Source organism: Dasypus novemcinctus, unplaced genomic scaffold, assembly GCF_030445035.2.
Source record: "Dasypus novemcinctus isolate mDasNov1 unplaced genomic scaffold, mDasNov1.1.hap2 scaffold_243, whole genome shotgun sequence".
In the NCBI taxonomy this organism is placed as follows: domain Eukaryota; kingdom Metazoa; phylum Chordata; class Mammalia; order Cingulata; family Dasypodidae; genus Dasypus; species Dasypus novemcinctus.
The window spans coordinates 84,381-106,009 of NW_026688210.1; the positions used below are offsets into that span (position 1 = coordinate 84,381).

General features: G+C 36.3%; 1 protein-coding gene across 1 annotated transcript in view; it reads right to left on the reverse strand.

The window, feature by feature from the left end:
• Positions 1 to 1,938: 1,938 nt before the first annotated feature.
• The window catches only part of LOC131277653 (zinc finger protein 596-like), a 92,916-nt gene continuing 73,225 nt past the window's right edge, over positions 1,939 to 21,629 (reverse strand). Inside the window, exons 3-7 of the mRNA XM_058292717.2 lie at positions 20,117 to 20,208; positions 11,779 to 11,861; positions 7,468 to 7,594; positions 5,963 to 6,054; positions 1,939 to 5,535 (exon numbers count right to left, since the gene is read on the reverse strand). Coding sequence (XP_058148700.1) covers positions 4,624 to 5,535; positions 5,963 to 6,054; positions 7,468 to 7,594; positions 11,779 to 11,796 — 1,149 coding nt within the window. The 5' untranslated portion in view covers positions 11,797 to 11,861; positions 20,117 to 20,208 and the 3' untranslated portion in view covers positions 1,939 to 4,623. The remainder of the gene's footprint in view (positions 5,536 to 5,962; positions 6,055 to 7,467; positions 7,595 to 11,778; positions 11,862 to 20,116; positions 20,209 to 21,629) is intronic.

Below are 21,629 nucleotides of genomic sequence, written 5' to 3' on the forward strand. Positions count from 1 at the left end.
ACCACCCATTCACTTGATCATAGATTCTCCTCAGATTGAGCATTGGCTCACCAATCTCTACTCAATTTTAATCTGCTGATAACATATATTCAAGGCTCTAGCTCTTGGAGTCTGCACAATATCCTGAGTTCATATCAGTGAAATAATGCAATATTTGTTCTTTAATGACTGGCTTACTTCACCCAACATTGCCGTCAAGATTCATTCATGTTGTCTCATGTCAATACTTCATGCCTTTATAGGGCAGAGTAATATTCCACTATATGTATATACCACATTTTATTTATCCATTCATCCATCGATGAAATCTTCAGTTGTATCCATCTTCCAGGAATTGTGAATAATGCTGTGATGAACATTGTTGTATGTATAGGTTCACATCCTTGCTTTCAATTCTCCAGTAATAGGACTGCCAGATCATATGACAATTCTATTCTTAGCTTCCTAAGGAAGTGTAAATCCATCCTTCCCAGTGGCTGCAGCATTTCACATACCCACAAGCAGTGGATGAGTATTCCTATTCCATCACATCCTCTCCAAAACATTATAGTTTTGTTTTGTTAATAGCAGTTAGGCTAATGGTGTAAGGTGCTATCCCATTGTAGTTTTTTATTTGCATTTCCCTAAGAGCTGGTGTGACTGTTTTGGATTATTTATGAATTCCAAAAAGAGAGATCATGTTTGTAAACTGGTTTTTACCTCTTGGTTTGATAACTCTTTGATTGTGTTAGATTCAGGTGAGGTATCTGACTAAATTATTTTAAGATTAGGGATTTAATTCAGCCTCAATAGAGTGGAACTCAGGCACTGATAAAACAGACTCACAAAATGAGACATGCAGGAGAAGAACATAGAGAAATAGAGATGGTGCCAAGACACAGAAGAGGCTCAAGGAAGAAAGATGAGCCAGATAGTCTACACCTGACCTTTTGAAGAGAACAGAGCAGCTGACTCCAAAAAGAAACATGCCTTGGGGAGAGAGATGAGCCATATGCCAACCTACAGCTGAAATCAGAAGAAGCTGAGGCCATAGAGCCTTAAAAAGAATGAAGGCTGAACCCTCACAGACATTGCCCACCACCTTATTTCAACATGTGGCAAATGATTTTGGGTGAGAAAATACCTCTTATGGTACCTTGAGTTGGGCTCTTTAGGGACCTGTGATTGTAAGCTTCTACACCCAAATAAATACCCTTTATAAAAGCCAACAGATTTCTGGTATTGTTTATCAGCACTCCTTTAGCTGACTAATGCTGCTGGTGATGTTGTCCATCTTTTCAAGTAATTTTAGCCATTTGTATTTCTCTTTGGAAAAGTGTCTATTCAAATAACTTACCCACTTTTTAAATGGGATGTTTTTATTTTTGAGATGTATGATTTCTGTATCTATGCTGGATATTAGGCTCTTATTATATAAGTGGTTTCCAAATATTTTCTACAACTGAGAAGGCTGCCTTTTCACTTTCTTAACTCCTTTGAAGCACAAAGGTTTTAATTTTCAGGGTATCACATTTATCTATTTTTCTTTAATGTTCATCCTTTGGGTGCAATGTTTATGAAACCATTACCTATAAAGTGATCTCATAGATGCATACCTACATGATCTTCTAGGATTTTTATGGTCTTCGCTGTTACATTAAAGTCTGATCCATCTAGAGTTAAAATTTTATAGGGCATGAGATGGTGATCTTCTTTTATTCTTTAACATATACATATCCAGTTCAGGCCCCATTTACTGAGGAGACTATTCTGTCCCAGTTAAGTGGGCTTGGTGGTCTTGTCAAATATTAGTTGGCTATATATGTGTGTGACAATATCAGGACCCTCAATTTGGCTCCATTGGTCAGTATGTCTATCTTTGTGACAGTATAATGAATTTTACTACTGTAGATTTGTAGTATGTTCTAAAGTCAGGTAGTGTGATTTCTCCAATTTCAATTTTCTTTTTCAAGTTGTTTTAGGCTAGTTTGGACCCCCTGCCCTTCCAAATATTTTTGATAATTGACTTTTCTGTTTCAGTATATATTTCTGCTGGAATTTTTATTAGCACTGCATTGAATTTGTTAATTTGTGCAGGATAGACATTCTAATGATATTTTGTCTTCCTATCCATGAGCATGGAATAGTTTTACATTTACTTGGATCTACATTAATTTCCATTAGCAATGTTGTGTACTTTTCTGGGTATAAGTCCTTTACACATATAAATTTATTCCTAGATATTTGATTCTTTTTGTTGCTATTGTAAATGGTAATTTATTCTTGATTTCTTCCTCAGATTGCTCATTATTATTTTACAGAAATGCTATTGATTTTTGTGTGTTCATCTTATATCCTACCACTTTATTGAACTGGTTTGTCAGATCTAGAATTTTTTTGTGTATTTTTGGGACTTTCTACAAATAGGGTTGTGTCATCTGCAAATAGTGAAATTTTTATTTTTCCTTTCCAATTTGGATTCATTTGTTTCTTTTTCTCACATAGGTGCTCACATAAGTACTTGTGATACAATGCTAACCAAGAGTGGCAACAGTGTGAATACTTGTCATTTATAGATCTTAAAGGGAAAGCCTTTAGCATCTCACCATAGAGTATGAAGTTAGCTATGGGTTTTTCATATATGCCATTTATCAAGTTAAGGAAGTATACTTCTAATACTATCTTTTGAAGTATTTGTGATAAAAAAATGCATGCTATGTTTTGTCAGTTGCATTTTCTGCAGAAATAATCATTTGTTTTTTTCTTTGATATGTCAATGTGGTGTATTATATCAATTTTCTTCTTTTGAACCATCCTTGCATACATGAGATAAAATCCACTTGATCATGGTGTATAATTTGTTGTGTGGTTGGATATGATTAGCAAGGATATTTGGACATCTTTTATTAGTTCTTCCATGTTGTGTGACTCCTCTTACATTTTAGTTTGTTCACTATACTGGACCATAAATTCTGGTTTCTTTATATGGAGCAATATTTTTTCCTGATGTCTAGACATCAGTTTATTTTGAGGTTCACATTCAGTTTCTTAGTTCCTCTTTATACTCTTGGGTTTTATTTTTGATTGGTTTTCTATAATGAGACTCTTTATCACTCAGTTTCACTTTTTCTATATTCTTATTGCCCATTTCAACAGAAAAAAATATTAATTCCTCAAAAAAGAGAGACAAAAGAAAAAGAGAAAAAATTAAAAAAGGAAAAACAAAAAGAAACAGAAAAAGTAAATAATAGGAGGAATAATAGAAATAAAATTTTAAAATGTGAATAATAGAAAAGACAAACTGAAAATAGAGAAATGTCTTAATACATCAAAAGAGAAGACAAAACTGGGAAAGGAGGGAAGAAAATAAGAGAAAATATGACAGAGTATTAGAGATGAAAGGAAAAGTGAAGAGGAAGGAAAGAGAAATAAGAAAAAAGATGAAATAATAATAATATGAAAAGGGAGGGAAAATAAGAAAAAGGGAGGAAAATAAAAATAGAAAGGGAAAATTTAAAAAAATTAAAAAAAATAAGAAGTGGGAAGTGAAAGAAATACAAAAGCAAGAGAAGAAGGAATGAAAATGAGGAAGAGGAGAAGAAGAAACAAATAGGCAAACAAAACAATACAAAAGGAAACAGAAATTTGGTTCTCCCTTTCAGGCCACCAGATGCACTCAGACTGCTTGTTTCGGGCAATTGACCACCCCACAAAAATATAAAAAAAACAGGTCTCTACCTCAGTCCACCAGCACCTCACCTGTCTACTCTTATCCAGCTGCTTTTACCTGCCAAACAATCCACCCACAGCTAGTCTCTATGTCAGAACCCAAATAAAAAATGATTAAAAAACTGTAAAGAAAAGGGAACAAACAGAAAAACACTTTTGGCTAATTTTCTTCAGCTCCCTTCATATTTCATTCAGCTCTAGCTACTCTAAGCTGCTTGGACATAGACCCACCTGTATGATTGCCCCTCACCAACTTCTGTGGTCCCTGATTGTATGTCTTACCATCACCCAGGGTGAGATGTGGGAATCTCTATTCCTACATAGATAACATGAATGTGGTTTCCTTGCTGTGTCAGAGCTCCAATGTTCTTTAAGATTAAAATATTGACTGAATGCTTTCACACATAATTCATGAGATTTCTCTCCAGTGTGAGTTCCTTCATGTTTTTTTAAAAGAAGAATGATGAAAGACATGTTTCTCACACAGATGAAATTCATGTAATTTCTCACCAGTGTAAGTTCTCTCATTTTGTTTTGGGGAAGAGGATTGGACAAGTCTTTCGCACAAAGATGACATTCATGGAGTTTTTCTCCAGCATGACATTTCTCATGGTATTTAAGGCAAGAGGATGCAGTGAGGACTTTCCCACAAAGTTGACAGTCATAGGACTTCTCTCCAGTGTGAGTTCTCTCATGTCACCGAAGTTTGGAAAATTGACTAAAAGCTTTCTCACTTAGATGATATTCATGGGGTTTTCTCACCAGTGCTAGTTCTTTCATGTTGTTTAAGTTTAGCATATTGACCAAAGCCTTTGCGACATAGATGGCATTCATGGGTTTTTCTCTCCAGTGTGAGTTCTCTCATGTCTTTTAAGGGGACAGCAATTAGTGAAGCATTTCCCACTTAGATAACATTCATGGGGTTTCTCTCCAGTGAATCCTCTCATGTTGTTTAAGGGAAGAGGAATCACTGAAGCATTTCCCACATAGATGACATGCATAGGGTTTCTCACCAGTGTGAGTTCTCACATGTCGTTTAAGTTGAGAATGTCGACTGAATCCTTTGTCACATAGATGACATTGATGAGGTTTCTCCCCAGTGTGAGTTCTCACATGTTGTTTAAGGTAAGAATGTCGACCGAAACATTTGCCACATAGATGACATTCATGGGGTTTCTCTCCAGTGTGAGTTCTCTTATGTCTGATAAGGGAAGAGTGATTAGCGAAGCATTTCCCACATAGATGACATTCATGGGGTTTCTCTCCAGTGTGAATCCTCTCATGTTCTTTAAGGGAAGAGGAATTGATGAAGCATTTCCCACAATGAGAACATGCATAGGGTTTCTCACCAGTGTGAGTTCTCACATGTTGTTTAAGTTGATAATGTTGACTGAATCCTTTGTCACACAGATGACATTGATGAGGTTTCTCTCCAGTGTGCGTTAACACATGTCGTTTAAGGCGACAGTGATGACTGAAACATTTGCCACACAGCAGACACTCATAAGGTTTCTCTCCAGAGTGAGTCTTCTTATGTTGATTAAGGGAAGAGCAAGAAACAAAATATTTCCCACAAAGATGGCATAAGTAGTGTTTCTGGGCAGTAGGAGTTCTTTTATTTTCTTTAAAATGAGAATAGTGACATTCACGAATCTGCTTATGGTGACTAATAACTGAGCGGTCCCTGTGTAATTTTGCCATCGGACTCCTAAAATATGGTTTCTGTGTCTTGCAAATTAAAGCATGTTGTGTCACTGTGGATCTGTCAGTGGTATCTTCTTTCAAATAATTGTATTTGAAGGAATTCCTTTTAATGTTAGATCTCTGCTGTGGGGAATTAGATGAGAGACTGTAAAACATTTGTCAATATACATGAATTTCTTTACTTCCCTGCATATGAATTCTACACTAATCCTTCAGTGATAGAATCCAATTAAATAATTCCCTTGTTACATTCATAAATACATTATTCTTCTCCATAACACAGAGATATTCTTCATTATAAAAATCCAATATCAGAGTTATCTGATAAATCTTGAACTTCATTATGTATTAAAGATTACATATGTGAAACCTATTTATGCAATTCTTTTAAATATTTTCTCAGGTTAGAGTTTTTGGCTTAGGTTAATTTTCCCTAAATTCAAACTCTGATTTTTTCTAGATTAGAATTTAATCCCAAAATTGATTAAATTAGGCTATTTTAATAAATTCCTAATTTACTCTATCTCCAGGTATCTATGTGGAAACTTACCAATGACATGATTTCAGAAGTATCTTTCTTACAGATAGGTGGGTTGAATATCATTTCTATCATTTCCCATTTTTCAGAGACACTTTTGCTACCTGTAATAATTGGGGAAAAAATTTACATGTTAGGGTACGATTCAGGGTTTGAAAATGTTTAAAGTTTCCAAGTATCTCTGTCAGTATGTTTCCAACATTCAGAATTATCAGGAAAAGAGAATCAAATTGAATACTCTAAACAAAAAACTATGATATCCACATATAATGGGCAAAAAAACCCTGAACAACTGTATATTAATATTACAAGATGTTAATATCAGGCAAAAAACATAGTAAGTGAAAGAAACCAGATGCAAAATACTATGTATTATATGATTCCATTTATATAAAATGTAAATATAAGTCAATATATAAAGAAATAAGTCTGCTCATTATGTAAGACTGGGAAGGATTGCTAACAGGGTGTAGTTTTTCTTTTTGGTGTAATGAAATTGTTCTAAATTTTTTTTCTGTTGATGAATGCACACCATTTGATTATAATAAAAGCCACTGATTATACCCTTTGGAAAATTTGTATGGTATATGAGTATATCTCAGAAAAACTGCTAAATAAATAATAAATATGCAAAAATAGCCAGAAATAGGAGCTATGTAAAACAGCTGAAGCATGGATAAATTGAGAAGTGAAGAATCTTCTTATGTATCTGGTGTTTGTTTGTTATAATTATTGAAATAAAAGGTTCTAATTACATTAATGATACTTCAGAGAAAATAAAGAATCCTGTTAATTCGAAATAGGAAGAAATCTATGTTTCCACAGTGACTGAATATATTTTAAAACAATTTGATTGATACATATTAGTGAAGCATATGATCCATTCAGGGTGTACAAATCAATGGTATTTGGAATAATCACATCACTGGACATTTATAACTTCACTAATTTAATAATAATAAACAAAAAAAATTCATCACCTCTCAATCTCTGTATGCTTCATGAGATTCATTTTATGTTAAAAAAAATCAAACTTATTTCATCAGAATTATCTAAATTCAATCTGGGAAAAGGTATACACAAATTTTTTTTTAACTGTTCTGAAAAGTCAGCATAGCCCTTGCAGCAGAATACCTATTTCACAATGGCTTTTTAATCCATTCAAACAGCATTCACTGAGTTCTCCACACTGCACAGAGTGTTGGAAATGGAGATTCACAAAAGACACTAAGTTGTGGTCAAGATTAAATTATATTGGATTGAAATAGAGGTAAGTAAAAGTAAGGAACAAATTACATTTAGACAATTGTATGTGTTATAAAATAATATATTTAAATTATAATATATAAAATATAAGCAAAATAATGATTATATGACAATACAGAAAACCTGATCTTGCTATTTGAATAAATGGAAGATGATTTATAGTAAATATATAGGTAAATACTAGATACATAGGTGGGATAGATGGTAAACAGAGACAGACATAGATGATAACTACATTTTTAGATTCTTACCCACTGAGACCAGGTGACTGATATTCTCCAGCATCACTTCTCTGAATAGCTTTCTCTGGGAGGAGTCCAGCATGTCCCACTCTTCCTGGGTGAAGTCTACAGCTACATCTTTGAAGGTAATTAACTCCTAAAACATCACAGAAATGTTGGTTCACACAGAGCTCTCTGTAACAATGTCTTGAGTGTGATGCTCAAATTAACATCACTAACCTCTACAATAAACTTTCATATTACACTGAGATCTCTTAACCATAAAGGCTCCTTCATATTTAATGATTCCCCATTTTGGCCAAGGTCTTTTTCCAAATTCATCACTAGTTGGTGCTTCATATTAATCCCTTGGTGCCAGGGAGCCTCATCTCTGGAGGTCATGTCCCATGCAGGGGTTATAAAGTAGTGTTTTTATTTGCTCATCAGTGGTCTGGCATTTTGTGTTTGCTTTTATTAGGCATTGCTTACGTACTTGAGAGATTCTTGCCTCTCTATTTGAGAATGTAGCAGGAATCCCCAAGATAGGAATTTACAATTTTGTTGTGTGGGTCTCTACCCACTTAAGATAACATTCTAGGCAAACATGAACACATCCATATTTCAAAGGGGCATGTTCCAGGTACACCTTTCCCCATACATCCTCATACTTGATAACACCCAGCACCAGTGACCCTCTCCTGCAATATTTGCCAAAATAACACTCCCCACAATGTATTATCAACTACAGCCCCCCACCTCCCCAAAGATCAACTATTCCTTACTCCTGCCCTCCCCTCAGCTCCATGGAGAGCCCAAGCCACCGCCCCCAACCCTTCACATACTCACATTGAGTACTACTGGAACACACTCACAATGTTCCTCTACCATTAGCCCATCTTTTGCCAAACTAAACCCATCCACTTTATCATAGTTTCTCCCCACTTTGAGCATCACCTCACCACCCTCCACTCCCTTTTATATCCTGGCAAACTAGCTGCCAGAATCTATCTCTCTGAGTCTGCTAAATATCCTTAGTATCAATGAGATCAGATAATATTCCTCTCTTAGTGACTGGTTATATCACTCAACATAAAGTATTTGGGTTCTTTCATGTTGTCTCATATGTCAATACTTATTCCTTCTTACAACTAAATAATATTACATCACATTATATACCACATCTTGTTTATCCATTCATCCCTTGATGTAAACTTGTGTTGCTTCCAACTTCTGGATGTAGTGAATAACACTGCAATCAACATTTGTGTGCATATATATGTTAATGACTCTACTTTCAATTCTTCTGGAAATAGTCCTAGTATTGGAATTGTTTGGTCATATGGCAATTCTATACTTAGCTTCCTGAGGAACAATGAAGCTGTTCTTCAAAATGGCTGCACCATTCTACATTTCCACTAGCAGTGGATGATTGTTCCTATTCCTCCACATTCTCTCATAAAAATGAGCATTATCTTGCAACATTTGTCAACCAATTTCCCCAATGTAACAGAGTTAGACTCATTTATTTTCCTACACATGATTCTTCTACCCTTTTTGTTTGAGCCAATGAAGAGTATCTTACCAGTTAAATACATATCCCTGAGACATTAATCTTCAGACTGTTTCTATGTCACTTGAGCCATGAATTTCAGCAGAGGTGCAACAAACACCTAATCTCCAGTTCATCAGACTCACACAGGACAACTAACATAATGTTGATGCTGGAAAAGCCCCATGCCCCCAAACAGGGAGGATATACAACTGCAAGCAAAACAGATCCTTCCACCTGTTCCATACGATCTAAGCATTCTCTCAATCTGAAGCAGAGTTGAAATTGCCATTGCATAATCCTCAAGATTGAGGAATGAAGAAACATAAAGGGGGAATGCTATCATGGACCAAAGTAGACATTATTATTGTAGCAATGGTAGAACTTGTAAAAACTGACATAAATATGGTAGTACCAGAGTATCTGAGGGGAAGAGGAGGGAAGAAAAGGTGGAAAACAGGGCATTTTAAGGCTATTGAAATTGGTCTGCATGATATTGCAATGATGAATACAGGCCTTTATACATTTTTTCAAAACCGTAATACTCTGTGGTGCAAAGTATAAACATTATGGTAAAATATAGACCTGGGTTAGTAGCAATGTTTAAATTTTATTCATCAGCTGTAGCAAATGTACCACACTATTGTAAAATGTTAAAAGGGAGAATGTGAGAGAGGGAAAATTGGGGTAGATGGCATTAACTTATGCTTTTGATGAAACATTTCTGTAATCTAAAACCTCTTTAAAAGAATAAAATCTATTATACAGAAAAAGAAAAAAAAAAAAAACCCCAACACTAAAAAGCAGACTGTGCATGGAAAACTCTATATGTGTGAGGGGTTCCAGTATACTTATTATTAATGCTTAACTGTCATCTGCCATTCTGATATGCTCACAGTCTCATATATACACTTTGAAAGCATAAAACTCTATTGTTAAAGAATATCACATGAAATGTATAATATACACCTGGAAACTTCACAATAAACTTGTAATTATGACTTCTTACTGGTGGTTATAAAGCTTTCACTCAACAATTCATAATTAAAACAATCCTTCCCACCAACTTTATGTTAATTTACAGACATCATCAATATTATTTTAACTGCCTGTCAGTTTGAAAGTATTTAAAAGAAAGTTTTTAAAAGAAAAAATAAGTATGTTTAGATTATAAATGTACATGTAACTTCATTTTCCTCTCATTTTTTAACATTTGTAAAGAATAAATTAACATTTTGACAAATCTACCCAGCTAATGTGTGAAGTCCTTTCTTCCCAGATTAAATTCACAGGTCTGTTATTCATGAAAATGGCAGGGAGCTCTGAAGCAATATTCAGAAATATGCAGAATAGTTTTCATATCCAACTCAGTTCAATAAGGTCTGCTTGCTTCAAGTATACATATTTCAAATTTAAACAATACTTTGAAAGGACAGATGGATCATGGTTGCAAGTCATGAACTTCTGAGACACTATACAGAAACTGGAGCTAGACTGATGAGTCCGATGGTAGGACTGGGGCCTACAAATATTAGTTTTCATTGTCTCTTTTGTTTTTTCATGTCTTCTGTGTGAGAAAGATTAAGAGAAAACTCTCCTTTGTTTCTGGAGTCTCCAAATCTTCAAAAAATTTCACAGGGACATAATTTTTATTCTGCTTCTGATATGCAATCTGAACAAGCACCCACAATGAAGGAAAAAATAATTCCTATACATTGCATTCATTTATAAAATTTTTATAAATTTGATTTAGAAAAACTGAAGTTGGTAAATTTGAAGAGCAGTGGTAAGGAGAATTTTTGAATATTTCAAAATGGGCAAACACATTCTATAGAAAATTTTAAGAAAATTCATTTGGGGAAAATATATAAATGATTCCTCATTTCCTTTTCTATTTAAAGATTTTATTTGTTTAAATGTTTTTCTCTCCCCCCACCATTGTCTGCTCTCTTGTGTCCATTTGCTGTGTGTCCACTTGCATTCTCAATGGCACTGGGAATCTGTGTCTCTCTTTTTATTGCATCACCTTGCTGTATCAACTCTCCATGTGTGTGTGCCACTCCTGGGTGGGCTGCACTTTTCACATGGGGCAGCTCTCCCTGTGGGGCACATTCCTTACATGTGGGACACTCCTATGCAGGAGCTTCCCTGCATGGCATGGCACTCATTGCATGCAGCAACACTGTGCATGGGCCAGCTCATCACACTGGCCAGGTGGCCCTAGGTTAGATTCCTGGACCTCTGATATGGTAGGCGAATTCTGTATTCTGTTGAGACACATCTGCTTCCCCCTCATTTCCTTTTCTTTCCTACGCTTCTCTTGTGCTTCTGGTGAATATACTTAGATTTACACCCTAGTATCTGTAATTTTGCATGGATTGAATGAACTTGTTGCAAATTCAGCCTTTTTTCTAACTGTATACTTATATTCTTACTCATCACTATCACCTCTAATCACTGCATGTTAAACCAATTTCAGACACTAGCATAATTCATGAATACACTATTTCTCTAATGATGCCATAGGTTGGGAGAGAAAGAAAATGTGTCTTATCTTTCCAGAGAATACACAGCCTTTGTGGAAGCTGGAAACAACTACTGTAATGGTTGAAGGAGATTACTTATTGATCAGTACTTAACTTACCATAATTCTAGAGTTGTGTATAATCACAATTTGAGACCAGATCCTTGAATAGCTCATGAATACACTTGGATAATCCATGCCACTAGGAGAAATCTCCCCATCTGCTGTTAGCAGAGGTACAATTTCAGTTAAACAATACCAAACTCACCTGTGATTCCATTGTCATTACCTCACCTGCAATCTATCTTCCTCTGGGTTTTCATTCAAATCCAGACAAGCAGAAGAAGAAAGCTGAGAATCGAGAAAGAAGCCTTAAGAGTCAAGACTTGATCACAAATTTCAGGTCCACTTGTGATGAATACCAAACATTTCACCTAGTAATAACCCCAGCCCAGTCAACAAGAATAAAATGAAGTGTGCTCCAAGGGAAATAAGGGAAGGACTCTCTTTTATGAAGGTCAAGTGGCCAGAGGTCTTGTCTTTCCTGGCTAATAAAGATGATATGAATACCTCGATGTACAGATAAGAACATGAAAATCCATGAATTTTATTAGCCTGTGATGTTCTGAGATTTTCTTTTTTAATTTTTAAAGATATTTGGATGGCATAAATGTTACAAAAAATATAGGGGATTCCCATAAGCCCTATTCCCCACAATACCCACATTTGCCCCAATTAAATACATCCTTCAGAGTGTGGTACATTAATTGCAAATGAACACATTTTACAGCATTGCCATTAAGCATGGATTATAGTTTACATTGTAGTTTACACTCTCTCCCACACAATTCTGTAAGTTATGGCAAGGTATATAATGGCCTGTATCTGTCATTTCAATGTCAGTCAGGAAGATTACCAACTCCTGAAAATTCCCCTGTATTACATCTGTTTTCCCTCTCCCTGACCTCAGAACCTCCATTGGCCACTGCCTCCACATCAATGATATAAGTTCTTCCATTTTGTAATCACTCTAAGTCTATAGTAGAATACCAGTAAGTCCACTCTAGGGCATATTCCATTCCCCAATCCTGAGAATTCTGGGATGGTGATGCTCACTCTAACTAACTGAGACAGGATTCCCGTGTGCCTGATGGATGGAGCTCATTTGCTTGCAGTTGTAGGCTCTCTTGGTTCCTTGGTATGGTGTTTGTCCATCATCACCTCCTTGTTCATTGTGCTGGGTAATTGCAATGAGCTGGAGCATAGGTGTTGCAACTCTGTTGAGGTTTATGGCCCAGGTGGCACATGGACAGTCCAAAGATTCAAGTTTCTCAGATGTACACCTAACAATTCCAACACTAAATATAGGATCAAATAGAAGGGACCAAAGAGCCATGCATAGGGAAACCACAACTGAGTCCAATTCTGTGTCACTGTGGGGTACAAACACCAAAGTAGGGCCCACTGGCAAGGTACCAACCTCATGAGCTATCTACCCTGCCTGGGTGTCTCCAGAGTCCTTAGGAGCCCTGCTAATTGGGGTAGTATCTAATTTGACAGTCAATGAGTGTTCAACATGATCTTGCAATGATGGATATAAGTGATGTTAACTTTCATCAATATTTATAAAAGTATATGGTCCAAAATGTAAACCATCATGTAAACCACTGACCATGGTTGGTAGATATGCTTCAATATTTGTACATCAGTTATAAGAAATGTACCATACATGTATAAAATGTTATTAATAGGGGAAGGGGAAATTGGGAGGATGTTCGATATATAGGAGTCCCCTTTATTCTGCATGTGTCAGTGCTGTGATGTAACACTTCTTTCGTGTCAGTGCTGTGATGTAACACATCTTTCAAGACAAAATGAAAATAGTAAGACATTGGAGGAATAAATGGAAGAAAACGTCACTGGACATACAGGGAAACAGATCTTATAGGGAGGAAAGGCACAACATCAAAAAGAATTTTATATTTTTCATTATCTGTTATCCTAAGATTAATTTTATAAAAAACTGTTCTATCTTATTTTCAATCATCGAAACTATCAAGATTATTTCATTTTCTTAATAACTGTATTCAGCAATTTTATTGGGTTCATTTGGGGGGTCATTTTTTTATGAAGGTTTAGATCACAAAATGGTTACAACTGTGAAAGGGGAAGACAACGAAAGGGTATACATGAGACGATTCACATGAGCATACATATTAAGCATATAAATGCATTCAAATGTTCTTAATGCATTGTCATAGTGGGTGGAGAGTCAGACAATAAGTGAAAGAATGTTGAATTCCCATCCTGAGGTGTTCTGCCATATTCTGATGAAACAGCAAGAATCCCCCAAGGACAGAGGCAATGGCTAGAGAAGGATAATGGTCCATTGACAGGACCTTGAAATTGATGACTAGTTATAAACCTTTATTCCTGACAGTGAAACTTAGCATAGTATCAAAGGGAGCCAAAGGTTTACTTCCTGAGAGCCAATTTGTTGCTCAAATGTGGCCTGTCTTTAAGCCGAACACATCATATAAATGCAATAATTCCCCCAAGCATGTGACATGACTCTCAGGGATGAGGCTACCTGGCATCAAGGGATTACTACCAAGGACCAATTAGCATACAACTGAAAAAAGACCTTGACCAAAAGAGGTAAAAGTTAAAAACAAATTAGTTTATATGACTAAGAAAGTTCAAAGGGAATTGGGAAGTCATTACAGAGATTGTGCTTATGCACATCTAGCAGGATCTCATTAACTGCCAAATTAGATGAAGAATTTCAATTCCTTTCATGATTCTAAAATTAGAAATCCTTGACCATGTCACATTTAGAATTATGCCTCCACACCAGAGAATGCAGACTGAAGTTACTCAATTATGTTTATCCTTAGGTTTAGCACTAACATTGGTTCTCCAACCTCTCTCCTTGTCTTCTGGACCGTCAGTCCCTTCCTACACTATTCCGTACCTGAACTTATGGGTACACATGTCCTAAATCATTTTGTTCTTCCATGAGAAGACTAACAATGCACTCCCTCTAACACAAGTTCTACATCTCACCCCAATATGAAAATCAATGGAAAGAAAAAAATCACATGATCATATGTATAGATGCAGAAAAAGCTTTCAACAAAGTACAGCAATCTTTCCTAAAAAAAACACTGCAAAAGATAGGAATAGAAGGAAACTTTCTGAACATAATCAAAAGTATATAAGAAGAAAAAAAAACCACAGCTAGTATCAGTTACAGTGGTGAAATCCTGAAGTCTTTCCCCCTAAGATCAGGAACAAGACAAAGATGACCACTGTCAATCCTTCTATTTAACATTGTGTTAGAAGGACTTGTTTGAGCACTGCGTCAAGAAACAGATATAAAAGACATCTAAACTGGAAAGGAAGAAGTCAAAATTCCACTATTTGCAGATGACATGATCCTATATATAGAATGCACTGAGAAATCTGCAACCAAGCTTCTTTATCTTATAAATGAGTTCAGTAAAGTCACAGGTTATAATATCAAAGGGTAAAAACCAGTAGCATTTCTGGACACCAATAATGAGCAATTTTAGGAGGAAATCAAGAAACAAGTACAATTTACAGTAGTAAGTTAAAAAAATCAACTACCCGGGAATAAATTTAACTAACTACACAACATTGTTCAAGGAAATCAAGAAAGACTTAAAGAAATGGAAGAATATTCCCTGTTCATGCATAAGAGGTGTAAACATTATTAAGATGTCAATCCTATCCAAACTGATCTACAGATTTAATGCAATCACCAAAAAAATCAACACAGCATTTTTAATGAACTGACAAAATTAACTATGGAATATTTTTGGAAGAGAAAGAGGCCCTGAATACCCAAAGATATTTTGGAAAAAAAATGCAACCAGGGAAATCACACTACCTGACTTTTAAAACATACTACAAAGCTATAGTGATCAAAGTGGCATGGTATTGTCACAAGGATAGAAATACTGCACAATGGAAATGAATTGAGGGTTTTTATATATGTCTTCACATACACAGTCATCTGATATTTGACAAGCCACCAAGCCACCTCATCTGGGAGAGAATGGCCACTTTAACAAATGGTGCTTTGAGAACTGGGTATCCATATGCAAAAGAATGAGAAAGGAATATCCTCTCACACCTTTATTCAAAAATAAACTCAAGATGTATCCAAGACCTAAATAGAAGAGCCAAGACCATAAAGACCTTGGAAGACAATGTAGGAAAGTATTTACAGGACATTGTAATAGGAAATGGCTTCATAAAATTTACACCCAAAGCACAAGCAGTGAAAGAAAAAATAAATGGGAGTTCCGCAAAATTAAATCCTTTTGTACCTCAAAGGAGTTTATCAAGAAAGTGGGCAGCTTATACAATGGTAGAAAATATTTGGTAACCATATATCTGATGGTATCCTAATAACCAGCATATATAAAGAAGGCCTAGATCTCTGAAATAGAAATACAAAGAGCCCATTTTAAAAATGGGCAAGAGAATTGAACAAATACTTCTCCAAAGAAGAAATACAAATGGCTAAAAAGCACATGAAAAGATGTTGAACATCACTAGCTATTAGGGAAATGCAAATCAAAACTACAAAGAGATACCATCTTTCCTGCATTAGACTGGCCACTATTTTAAAAAAGAGAGAGATTACATGAGTTGGAGAGGATGTGGGAATAGGAATCCTCATCAATTGCTGTTGAGAATTTAGAAGGATACTGGCATTGTGAAGGATAGTTTAGCAGTACCTCAAAAAACTAGCTGTAGATTTGCCATATGACCCAGCAATTGTACTGCCTGGTATATACCCAGAAGAAATGTAATCAGGGATACAAACCAATGTATGTACACCAATATACATACTGGCACTATTCACTATTGACAAATGTTGGAATCAACCCAAATACGCATCAACAGATGAAAGAATAAACAAAATGTGGTGTATACATTGAATGGAATCCTACTCAGCTGTAAGAATACAGTACTAACACACAGGATAACTTGGATGAATCTTGAGGATCTTATGTTCAGTGGAGCAAGGCAGGCATTGAAGGACGAATACTACATCACCTCTCTGATATAAATTAAGTAAATCAAGCTGTCTCAGAGGGCTAGAGGCTGGAAGATAAGCGTACAGGAAATGGGGGTAGAGGAAGGTTCTGAGCCAATGCCCACAAGGGCAAAATCTATGCTAAAGTGGAGGTAAGTAGTTGTGAAGTGAAGGGATAAGATGGGGACAGAGGGAAACAAATGGGTTGGGCTTTGCAGGTTTTAAGAGAGCTAGGGTTGGGAGGATGGATCAGATGGTCCACAGAAACAGGGGGAGGGTTGGGTAGGGAGCAGGTGAACATGGGAGATTATCAGGTGCAAGGCTGAAACTATAATGTTGAGAAAAATCTTTAGAAAATAGAATAAGGAAGGGTTACTGGTTTTAGGTGTTTGATGGAGGACATCTGGAACAGGGTGTGCCTGGGACAGGTTTCTAGGGAGTGTGAGAGTGCTCATCCTGTCATAGGAGACACATACAATGTTGTAACCCAATCCTGGGGAAGGCTGATCTCAAAGTGAAGGCACGGTGTCTCTTGAGAGCATGGATGGTCACCACTGGGGGAGAACAGACTAGTATGCCAAGCCCTCAGCATTGTTGCAAATATCTATGACTCTAAATCCTTCAGGCAGTGAAGCTTAGGTGTCACTGTTGGCCCTGAAGGTTGGAAGAGAGATGAATAGAGTAGATGGAAGAGGGGGTAACTGTGGGGCAATGGAAGTGTTCTCCATGATTGTACAATGTTGGATACAGGCCAGGTTAAATGCCACCACAATTTTATAAAAGTGTATAGTCTAAAATGTAAACCATAATGTAAACCATAATGTAACAAAAACTTGATAAAGGTAAATGGATTAAAATGTAAACCATAGTGTAGAACATAATGTAACCATGGTTGGTAGATATGTTTCAATATTTGTGCCTCAGTTTTAGCAAAAGTAGCATCTGCATGTGAAGCAACTGTTGCTGAGGATGTTGGGTAAATGGGAGTTCCCTATATTCTTCACGTGACTTTAGTGTGATTTAAAACTCCTTTGAAGAGATAAGAAAAAAAAAAAAAGGATGTAAGGCACAGGGAAGAAATGGAAGAAATTGCCTTGCCTTGTATATAGAGAACAACACCTGTTGCAGTGATGAAACGCAAAATGTCAAAAACAATTATGATATTTTTCAGTTTTAATGTCCCAATTAACTTCTTATTTCATTTTAGTTTTTCTGCATATTATATATTTTATTTCTAATCTTTAAACCTATCATGACTATGTCTTTTCCCTAGTCTTTGAATTTGGCAGTGTATTAGGCTTCATTTTTTAATAAATTTTGGATAACAGCCTGGTTCAACTATGGCAGGGGAGGAGCATGGTGTGCAGTGTCATTGACAGGGGATGCATGGGTGGGAAGGACTTCACCGGGGCATGCATATGAAGTGTATTTACATGATCAGATTTTCTTTGGGTGTTGACATAATGGGTGGAGTTTCACATAATGCCTGAGGGGGCTGGGTTCCCATCATGGGGAGCTCTGACATTTTCCCCGGTGGTATGGTGGCATTTCCCTAGGTGCAAGGTCAGAGACCAGTGCAGAGAGATGGTCAAATTGTGGGCCTTTGATGCTGATGGCTAAGCTTGTGATTCTGTGTGCTTGAAATTTCAACTTTGTCTAGATCCTCAGGGTCCCTAAGACTTACCTCCTGAGCTCCTCCATGTTGCTCAAATGGGGCCACTCTCTAGGTCAAACTCAGCATATAGATGCAATGCCTTCCCCCAGTGTGGGACCTTACTCCCAGGTTTGAGCCTCTCTGGCACTTTTTGATTTCTACCAGGCTCTGTGTGGTGATGCAACTAGAAAAATTCCTTGGGTAGAAGGGGGAAATGGTAAGAACAAATGAGTTTATATGGCTAAGAGACTTCAAAATGAGTTGGGACATCATCAGAGAGGTCATGTTTATGTACATCTCAGCAGGATCCCAGAGACAGTCAATGTAGATACAACCCCAGGTAGTGGTGTTCCTGAAGGCTGCAGCCACATCAGGGTCCTATGGTCATGGCAGATGGCTCTGGAGTTCACTGCCTTTCCAGTAGGCCCCACTTTGGAATTTGTGCTCCTGAGTGTGACAGAGTTGGACTCAGATGTGACTTCTCTACACATGCCTCTTCTGTCACTTTTACTAAAACTGCAGTTGGTTCTGGGATTGGTGTATTCCCAGGAGACATGAATCTCTGGACTGTACATGTGCCAGCTGGGCCCTGAGCACAGCAGAGTTGCAACACCTACTCTCCTCTTTGTTGGACTTTCCCAGGTCAGCTCACAAGGAGGTGATGATGGTCAAACACCACGCCAAGGAACTGAGAGAGTCTACACTGCAAGCAGGAGAATCCCATTCAGCAGTCATGTGGGACCTAAGTCCCCTTTCGATTTAGAGGTGGAGTGGTCATCACCATTCCAGGATCCTTGGCATGGAGGAAAAAATATGGAGTAGATTGGATTTACTGGTAATCTACTATAGAATTATTGTGACTCTAGCAATGGAAGAAACTGTGTCATTGATGTGAAGACTGTGGCCAACAGAGTTGCTGAGGCCAGAGAGTGGGATGAAGAGTTATGATATGGGGTCATTTTTTGGACTTAGAGTTGTCCTGAATGCTACTGCAGGGATAGATGCAGGACATTATATATATAGGTATTACCCACTAAATGGACCGGGAGAGAGTGTAAACTACAATGTAAACTGTAATCCATGCAGTGTAGCAGTGCTACAAAATGTATTCATCAAATGCAATGTGCCATGCTGATGAAAGAGGTTTGTGATGTGGGAGGAGTGGGTGGGTAGGGAGTGTATGTGGAATCCTCTTATATTTTTAATGTAACATTTTGTATGATCTAAATATCTTTAAAAAATAAAATAAAAATCCATTTAAAATTTAAAAAGAGAAATTCAACTGAAAAAGTTAAGAATGTATTATATTATGGGATGATCAATTCAAATTCTTCATCATTTGGGAGTCAATTGGGAGGGATCAATAGCTCCCATCAAGGAAATCTAGTCATGAAAATCCCCTGCATCAATAAATAGCAGAATTATATAGGTCATAATGTCTTAGTCATATCCCACAATCCTCGTAGGCTTAGAAGGCTCAGACAATGCAGAATGAAGGAATTTGGGAGAAAATACATTTGAACAGTTTGAAACGATAAATGAATTCTTGTTCAATATTAATCATCATCAGCTACAATATCTCTACATTTCATTATTTTTGTTTGAGAAAATGTGTATACCGTAAATTCTCCTCTAAACTATCACTAACAATTACATCCATTTCATGGACAATTAATGAGAAGTCATCATAAACAGAGCTAGGATTAACTTAGTTATTTGTACCTGAAGTCCACAAAGAAAATGGTTGTATTCAATATGCATGGAGAATTACATATTTTTTAAGAATTTAATCCGCACACTAACCCTGCTGATAAATGTTAATTTACAAATTTAACAAGTTTCATAAAGAGAGGTTCAGAAAGAAAAATATGACAAACTTACCTGTCCAGAAAAAGACATCTAGAGTTTGCATTTTTTCTTCCTGTATCCCAATCTTAAATAACACAAGGGTTACATGCCACTCCTGGGTGTACCTGGAATGTCACCATTCATATCGATAATCAGACTCTCACCATGTTTTCAAAGTGTTCTCTTTATATAGTCTGTTACCACAATTATACCCCATGCCCAGATTTTCCTATCACAAGGAAAACTCCATTGCATTGGACCCACTTCCAAAACATCAGATTCTAACTCAATGTTTATTATCAGTCTGTCCAAGGATACTTATTTCAGCATATTCTTCCTTAGAATGACATTCCTGATGTTGTTTTATTTACTTACTCTGTCAATAAATATCTTACTATTTACTACTCCGACCCTCATAGGAGGTGACTGTAATTATCAATCTTGTTTTTACTCATCTGACAAAGCACATTACTAATCTCTTGTTTTAGGTCTCAATGAAGAATCACTACTCTAGTGCTTTCAAATATTATCTGGGAAACAGACTACAGCTTGAAAATTGAGTCAATTTCCCACACTCCATAATCACTTCACATCCTATAGTTTTGAACATCATACTCTCTCACATTTCATATTACCTTCTAATAACCAGTTATATGATGTAATTTGAGAAATCACCTCAATTTAGTACCATAATATTCCTGGATTCACTATTTCTGCATTCATACCCATTAGTTAATCCTTCTCTTTCATCAAGTGTCATATCACCTGATTGAATGTCTCCAATTTAATTACCATCTTTTCTGTTTCTTCCTGAAAACTTTATAAGCAATAGCTGTCTCTTATCATAATCATCTCATCATTTAACATCCTTTACCTTGTTAAGAATAAAAATGTAATCTGTGCCTATTTCCTCTCTCATGCCTGATATCTTCCTCCTCTCATGATCAATCTGCACTAGCATTTTACCCTGTCATCACACAGCCTAAAATGATCACTTAACATCACCGCCTTCCTCTTTAAAAATCATGTTATCTCCAATAAGTATCCTATGAATAAATCCATTTTGTGTGTCTCATTCTACAATTTGGAATTAAAAAATTAGATCTTTTGAGAACTTTCTTTTCCCTAGTCTTCTCTGAGATCTCAGTCCCCTGAATGTATTCAAGCTATTTTGGTTATTTCTTCATTTTTCATTCTGCATGGTACTCTTCAAACTATATTATTAGAACATCTTATTGCTCAAGTGTAACCCCTTACTATCTCATTTCTTTAGCTGTCATAATATTCTCACACATTTATTTAATTACTTCAATTTATTGCACTCTCAGCCCTAAAATGACAATGAAGATCTCTATTTTCATAGGCAGAGGTACAGAAAATAAAATATAACTCAAGACATTAACAACACAAACCCAGAAATCTAAAAAAAATTATCCTCCTATAGAGATTACTTTCTGGTTAACCTAGATGTCAATCAAGATAAGTATAATCAAGGCATGCTTCTTTAACAAAATATTTCCCTTCAAATTGGATAAATTTCATTTAG